Below are 8,351 nucleotides of genomic sequence, written 5' to 3'. Positions count from 1 at the left end.
GGACCCTATGCTCATGCTCTTTTATACGCGTGTCACTTGCTTACAGTAGTAAGTGATCTTTACATGATTATGGCTTCTAGTCCTACCTCACGTAAATAGCAGTGACTTTGGAATCAGTAAGACTTGGATTCAATTTCTACCTCTGCCACTTACCAGCCTTGTGTGATTCATTTCTCTTCACCTTTGTTTCCTCATCTGTAAAATGGGACCACAATTCTTGAGAGTGTCTGTGAAATGAGTGACACTTGTGGAGTAACCAGCACGGGGAGTGGTAGGCACTCCAGGAAAGGGCTCTCTTCCACACCTCGGCTGGACTATCGGAGCCACAAAGGCGAAGTTTGCGGTTTCTGTTCATTTCTTAAGTTATCCATATGGGTTCTCCTTTCCTCCTTTTCTGCCTCAGTTTCACCCGATGATTAGGTCTCTAACAATTTAATATCATCAACTACCAACGATCTAAGTTTGGTACTCTGCACTGTCATTTCATTTAATGTGGCAGGAAAAACAGCCTAAAACTTAAACTTCCAGAGTCTCCTATGACCACTGTTTCTCACCAGAAACATCTAAGAGGCAAAGTATTCCCTTTTATTTATTTTTATTAAATTTTTTTTAGGTTTATTAATTTTTAGAGAGAGAAAAAAAGCAAGTGTGAGCGGGCAGAGAGAGAGGGAGAGAAAATCCTGAGCAGGCTCTGCATAATCAGCACAGAGCCTGACAAGGGGCTTGAACTCACAAACTGTAAGATCATGACCTGAGCTGAAATTGAGTCAGATGCTTAGTGGACTGAACCCCCCAGGCCCCCTAAAGTATTCCCTTTTCAAACCTTGAAATCTGCACAATCTCACTTTTCATCAACTTAAGGATGCTAATTCTCTCATCTTTGTCTTATTTTATTTAAAAAAAAAATCCAAGGCAGGGAATTTTTCCAAAAAAAGACAAGGTTGACATTGATAGAAAACAAGTTTAATTAAAAACAGAGGACAGTAGCAGTAAATATAAAACATAAAATCCAATATGCGGGGAAGTGTGGGAAACCCTGGGTTGCTGAAAGAGCTCAAGGGAGCTGTCACGCAAATCAGAGTTTCTCAGGCACCTCCTCAGAAGCGCAGGGCTAGCTCTTGGCCCCAGCACCTTATTAACACAGGAGCACACAAATGTGCATTCAAACACGAACACACATCCAAACACCCACCCCTCCATACACGTGGAGACACACACCCTGATTTAGCTCTTTAACCCAGTTTGCCTCCCTCTTCCCTGAGGGTTTGAGAAAGAAAACTGTCAGCCTAAGCATTTCACTAGGGCTTACAACCCAGTGTGTACTGTCTGCCCCTTCCGGGTTTACAGTAGCTGTGGGATTAAGGGCCATCTACTTCCTGGAGTGGACTCCCAACAGGCAATCAAGCAGCTGGCTTCCCCCTCCACTGTCCATTTATGAAGTTCAGACCTTCCCAACCATGGAAACTTGGCTGCTGCTTTAAGGACGTTTCATACTTCAGGTCGGTGGAAATCAAAAGGAAACCCTGAAAAGGATGCAAGGGTGAAGACAACATCACACTCTGTGGACCGGCAGCCATGGGCTATCCGAGTTTGCTGAGGAGTGAGGGAGAGATGGTCTCTTTATTGGGTTCTTCTGGGTCAAACCCACCCCGCCCCCATCCCCTTGTGAGTGCCTCAGACATAGGAGCAGGCCACTTGGGATAACTGTCACCTTATGAGACTTAAGCGACTATAGAAGGAGAGGTGGGGAGGGAAGGGGGTGGGCAATAGTGTACAGGATTGGAAAATTCCATCAGAATCTTACTTCCACCCCCGTCCCCCCCCCCCCCCCCAGAAGTGTCAAAATGGAAGAAAAAAGGTGTTCTGAAGTTTGTTTATCACGATTAATGAAGAAATAGCTCACAACAGATCCTGAACCTAGAGGAGGGTCTTTGGTTCAGGCCAAAGTTCAATGAGAGAATAAATGAAACAGACACACCACATTGTACCGTCTCGTACTGTGGTGTGAATAGGTCTGGCTGTGAAAGGAAATCAGACTCGGGTTGATTTTTCAACTCAAGTTTAAATGCTTTTCATAGTTGACTGCAAACTTTAAGAGCTAAATGTTTTGTCTGTAAAATGTGGGCTGGAAACACACGAAGCAGAACAAAGTAGCGTAAAACAGAGGAAGCAAATTAGGAAGAGGCTTATTCTAGTATGAAAGAAATTGGGCAGTTAGGAGAATATTCACATTCTTACCTCAAAAACTTCAATATCTGAATTGACAAAGGAGATTTTGTGTGGGTTGGGCAGCGGAAATCCTTGCTGCAATTTTGCTAAAATATAGAACAAGGTGTAAGATAACTAGGCACAGACATAGCAGTTTTAGCAAACTTTTTAGTAAAGGACAAATAAACAGCTTTTAAATAATATATATTTTCCTTCTTCCTGATTTCTGTGTTTTCATTCTTTGTCCCTAGCATTTTCCTAGATGAATGCTTACTTAATTAACGAAGTGCTTAATAAAAATGCACATGCAATTATGTACATTTGGATGGCAGAAAAATGCTGGCAACTTGTCCAGTTTATATTTTGAAAATTCCATAATTTGTAGGTCTGAGAACATTTGGTCTCTGATACAAAGTGTATTTTAACCAAGACAAACTCAAGATGTTGCAGTTTATGGGGCGCCTGGGTGGCTTGGTCGGTTAAGCGTCCGACTTCGGCTCAGGTCATGATCTCACGGTCCGTGAGTTTGAGCCCCGCGTCGGGCTCTGTGCTGACAGCTCAGAGCCTGGAGCCTGTTTCGGATTCTGTGTCTCCCTCTCTCTCTGCCCCTCCCCTGTTCATGCTCTGTCTCTCTCTGTCTCAAAAATAAATAAACGTTAAAAAAAAAAAATTTAAAAAAAGATGTTGCAGTTTGTGAATGGTTGCATACAGGGAGAGGGACTAGGATTGTCCTTCATTAAAACTGTCTATCCAGATGGTGGTCTGTGTATAAAACCACAGAGATGCCCCCTAGGGAGAATAGTCTCATTTCTGCCTGACCTGAAGGAGATTCTTTACTGCCTCAGGAGGGCAGTTTCAATCTCTTTAACTCAACCAGACTTTGACTGTTCTTGCTGAGTTCTGCAGGTAGTGTTGTTAACAAGGCTTGGACTGGAATAACTAATTTTGCAATCACATCATTGATGGTACAAACTGTAAATTCTGGCATTGGTCTCGATTTACAAAATAACGTGCTACAAGTACAGGCCTTGGGGTGGAAAGTCCCAAACAATCCCCAATGTTTGATTACCTCAAAGTCACATGTTCCCCAGAATGTCTTACCGTTGGCCAGTGGGAGGATACCAAAGTGGAGAATGGAGGACAGAATATTCTCAAACCTCAAGACCTAAAATGAAAGGGGATACTAAATCAGTTGCCAAATCCTGGCATTTTGAAAGTACCATGCCTGGTCTGGATGTGCACTTCCCCAGACCTTATCACGACAGAGGGCGATAGTTACAATCTCCCCATAGAGACAGTCTCGCTTTCCAGACACTGAACGCTATTTTGCAGGAAAGCATATTAAACAGTTTCCCAATCTTTTTTCCTCCTTGAGGATGGACATTTCTGCTCTTTGGGTATGCTAGATCATGGTGACAACAAATGTAGAGGGACCACACGGTGGCAGCAAACATGGCAATTAAGATATTTACCAAGTAAGACCATCTAAACAATTGATAAATATCCCAATTAGTAAGTAGTCTGCCCTAATTGAGGTCCGTTGCATTATGTTATGCTCCATATTTAACAGTCTCACCAGAACATCCAGTTTATCTTGAGTAAACTATGGTAGTAAATCTTACCAGAGTGTCAGCTCCTGGGAAGGTTCAGGTATTAAAAATAAATGGACATGATGAACATCGATTCACTCAATGAAAATATTTTGAACATCCTACATGCTTAAGCAAGCTATGCAGCCTAGCAAGGAGGGCTCTGAAGCTGCCTTCCTAGGTTTACCTCTTGTTTTTACCACTTAGGTCATGTTGGGAAAGTCTTTAACCTCTTTATGTCTTGGTTTCCTCAAGTGTAAAATAAAGATAAACAGCACGAATGTCACAGGGTTGGTCTCATGTTTAAAAAGTTAATATTATGTAAAATGTCCAGTATTAACCACTGTCATTTGTTTCAGAAATGTCATTGTTAGCATTCTCTGTTGTTGATCCTAAGCAGTTTTTTGGGGGGTCTTCCTAGAAGACTTGGGACTCATTTGCCTTCTCTAGGCTCAGGAAATATTTATGAGAAAGTCAGCTATACTTTCTCATGGACTATAGTTTGTCCTCTACCAAAGAGCTATGCCACGGAGGTGCTAACCCACAGTGCATGAGACAATCTTGGTATTCTAAATTTCAGTGTCTGGCATGAAAGATGTTATTTCCAGCACTGCTGCCACTGGCTCCTCATGTTCCCAACCTGAAAATCAGGATGCTCCTATAAAATTAAACAAACAAACAAACATCTTGTTTGGTCTCCTGGATAAATTCTCTGGTTTCTTCGCTATTTTCCGCAGTGCTATTTCTCTCTTAGTGGCTGCTTCTGGTGAACATGGTAATAAATTCAGTACTTACTGTGTCCCAGGACTGCCCTGTGGGAGGTTAAGTGACCTGGCCAAGGCCACAGAGCCAATAAGTGGGAGTTCACTCTAGCAGTTTGGTCTCAGAGTCTGTATAGGTAACCGTTACGCTATACTGCCCCTTGACACAGAGGTGGTAATAACTGAAATGAACTTTTGTAAAAACAATGGCCATCATTTATTTAATACCTGCCATGTGTTCAACGTGCTAAATAAATTCCGTATATAATCCCAGCTAATTGTCCCAACAACCCCAATGCTGTAATCACCACCTCCATGTTTACTTGCACCACCGATTCTCTTGCCCTGACTTGTCTTTCTCTATAATATTTTTCAGCACATACAATATAAATTTGCTTGTTGTCTCACCCTACCCCTGTCTCACTTACATATACACACGCATACTCACGCACTCACTCACTCACTCACACACGTACATTCTAGAATAGGACTGCCCATCATTGGCAGTATTGACACTTTGGGAAGGATTATTCTCTGCTGTGGGGGTTGTCCTGTGCACTGTGGGATGTTAAGCAGCATCCTTGGCCTCTACTCACTAAGTGCTTATAACACCCCCCAGATTGTGACAACCAAAAAATGTCTTCAGACATTGCCAAATGTCCCCAGGGCGGGGGAGGCAAAACTGGACTTAGGGGAGAACCACTGCTCTGGATTATGTGTACCATGAGCACAGGGATATCAATTAGTGATTTGGATGATGTCCCGGAAGTTTGGGGAGGGGCTTCTTTCCATGAGATAATACTCTTCCAATCAGGAGGTCACCAGGCTGGGGCCCCCAAAAAGGTACCTGCACGACCAGCCTTGATACGATTTTAGGAGATGGCTAGAAAGGCTTCAAAGAGCAAACTTAATCATGGCCTAAGAATTTACAGATAGCCTCATCTTTGGGAGTTTGGATCTTATATTTAATTCTTAAAGATTCTTTATCCAAACAATGAAATATCCCTGAAAATGCCTGTTTTTTTTTCTCCCAACATTACATAGGTCTTAGTTTTAAAAAAAGTTATTTTAAATCTTTCTGAATAGATAAAAGAGAATTGGAGAGTTCCTGTCCTGCTTAAAAGTTAATGGGGTTGTTAGACAAGTAGCTACACGAGGAATTTTAAAGTTAAAACCTATGTTCAAGGGGAAACTAAGTACTCAGGGGCTTAGAAAACAGTCATCCAGCTACAATATAGGAAAATTCTCAGTTTTCCCTTGACAGAGAACCTTGAGAGCTTTGACTCCTACCTCAATGTTGCTGCGATTGGACTCTGGTAAAGAGAGGCGGAATCTGAAACAAAACAAAACAAACAGGAAAATTTTAAAGGATGGAAGATTTAAAAACGACCACCTCAGTAGAAAGGCACAAAAAGGAAAGGGTATTTTTTTTTAAGGTCCCTAAGCCACTACTTAAAAAAAAAAGATGCACAGACTTGTAAGGATATTATGTTCTATTACATCTTTATCCCTGTATTTGCTACTTAAGAAGCAGAGCAGGAGTAGCAGAAGGCTTAGGTTTGTAACCAGGATGGATTTCTCAAGTGCATTTGCTATATGGGACTTACTGATGGCAACTCTAATGCAGCACAATCTTCAGAAACAGTTTTCAGTCTCCAGCCATACCACCCTGAATGTGCCCGGTGTCATCTGATCTCTGAAGCTAAGCAAGGTGGGGCTTGGTCAGTACTTGGTGGGGAGAAACAGTGTGCACAATTTCTTGGTCTGAACCCCCAGAGTACACATTTGATTTTCTGTGCATAGTAATAGTAATATGAAGCAGTAGTCAACAGGGAGGATCCCATCATTTCATAGATGGGGAAACTGAGGCCCAAAGAGGGGAAATATTAATGGTAGATTTAGGACCAGAACTCAGATCTCTGGATGGCCATCCCAAACCTCCCTTCCATTGTAGGATATTGTCTTACGTTGCTTTTCCCCTTAGCTTTCCATGGCTCACTTTTGCCCAGGTATAGAGCTTTACTTCGGCATCAGCCTTCTAATGCCTCTCCCTGTCTCCAGTCTGATCTCCAATCTGTCTTCCACACCATGCCCAGAGTCAGCTATATGACAGGGATGTCTGATGAGGACACGCTCCTGTTCAATATTCTTTAATGGCTTGTGATAGAGTTCAACTCACTTATATGGCACACAAGCTTTTCTGTTTTCTGGTGTCCAGTAGTCTCTCTGCTCTCACTTCTGTTCATTCTCCACATTGAACTTTATATTCAAGAACTCTGAACTGCTTAGTGCTATGCTGTTTTATTAATCAGGCACCATATATCTGAGGTTAAAAAAATATATTGGCTTTAGAACACATAACAAAAAATCGTGAATAACTAAAATTAACACATGCCCACAACCAGTAACATTATGGCCACTCAGCACTTTAACTCAACTCCACTCATGGGTAAAATTAGATGATATTAAATGTGGAATAATGCACTTGAATATATGCAACATATTTTGGGCTGGATTCTCCAAAATTAGAGTAGATAAGGTCATAAAGATCTTAAAACAACTGTAAAGTATTTCCTTGCATATTCCATGTTTCTGGCCTCCATGCTTTTCGCTCATGCTGTTCCCTCTTTCTGAAGTTGGCCCTCTCCTTTTCTTTGGTTAACTCCTTTTAATTGCTTAAGATTTAACTCCGGTATTACTTCTTCCAGGCATCTTTATGTTATTACATTTAAGGAGCGGAAAGATATTAATAGAAGAGGTAAGCTTGCTTGTTATCGGCCAATATCCTGTTATTATGAATTAAGTTTTGAGATTGCTTCAAAGTGACAGGCGAGAGTAACAACCAAAAAAGGCGGTTGGATCTGACAGGGATCAGAGATGGCATCAGTGGCACCGTGGCTCAAGTGGATCTCAGTGGGAAGCGAAGACCAGAACCCTTAGGGCATCTTTAGTAAAAGGCGAAAGATTTATGCGATCTGAAGAGAAACCAGAGTATAGGGCACCTTTAAAGGAGGAAGGTGAGCAGTTGAACAAACACTTGAAGGCACTGCTGGAGAAATGTGAGGGGGGAGTGTCTCCTCTTGGCCAAACTGCCATTTATGATGGGCAACCTAGGCCAGGTTTTAGAAAGTCATCTGACTGAGAGGTGGAACACTGTAAGTTTCTTTCTTTCTTTTCTTTCTTTCTTTCTTTCTTTCTTTCTTTCTTTCTTTCTTTCTTTCTTTCTTTCTTTTCTTTCTTTTCTTAAATACTTTATTTTTGAGTAATCTCTTAAGTTATCTCTATACCCAACACGGGACTTGAACTTACAACCCGGAGATCAAGAGTTGCATGATCTGACTGAGCCAGCCAGGAGCTCCACACTTGGAATTTCTGTCATCACAACTTCAAGCCACGACTGGCTGTCTCAGGATCACCTGCTGTGAGTAGAGCTTGTCTGGAGTTTCCCATGAACTGATTACCCTTTCCTCCTAAGGCCATCTTTCTTCTATCTGCTTCCTAGTTCTCTAGGCATACTTACCAGGTTAGTTTGCTAATGGACACGTCTTACTAGCTGCAGAGAAACAGGTGGAGCAAAGAGCAAAAACGCTGGGCCCTCGTTCCGAAAAACATGCAAGCGCAACTACGACCACTAGGTGGCGACCGAGTTCAGAGTTTTGACCTTTCATTCTGTAGGGAGCCCCTAACCTGTTGCTTAAAGCACAACTACTAGGAACTAATTTTTTTTTTTTAATTTTTAAAATGTTTATTTATTTTTGAGAGAGAGGCAGAGACAGAGCGTGAGCGGAGGAGG

The 8,351-nt window shown here is 41.9% G+C and overlaps 1 protein-coding gene across 8 annotated transcripts in view; it reads right to left on the bottom strand.

Annotated features, from left to right (window-relative positions):
* Positions 1–941: 941 nt before the first annotated feature.
* The window catches only part of BPIFC (BPI fold containing family C), a 53,986-nt gene continuing 46,576 nt past the window's right edge, over positions 942–8,351 (bottom strand). For all 8 annotated transcript variants that reach the window (XM_019446708.2, XM_019446707.2, XM_019446706.2 and 5 more), the window contains 4 exons: positions 5,849–5,891; positions 3,310–3,373; positions 2,239–2,315; positions 942–1,523 (listed from right to left, as the gene is read on the bottom strand). In XM_019446708.2, the coding sequence (XP_019302253.2) occupies positions 1,401–1,523; positions 2,239–2,315; positions 3,310–3,373; positions 5,849–5,891 (307 nt within the window). In that variant the 3' untranslated portion in view covers positions 942–1,400. The remainder of the gene's footprint in view (positions 1,524–2,238; positions 2,316–3,309; positions 3,374–5,848; positions 5,892–8,351) is intronic.

This window comes from Panthera pardus, unplaced genomic scaffold (assembly GCF_024362965.1).
Source record: "Panthera pardus isolate Hobbes unplaced genomic scaffold, ASM2436296v1 HiC_scaffold_6, whole genome shotgun sequence".
NCBI lineage: Eukaryota > Metazoa > Chordata > Mammalia > Carnivora > Felidae > Panthera > Panthera pardus.
This window is presented reverse-complemented; position numbering and strand designations above follow the sequence as displayed.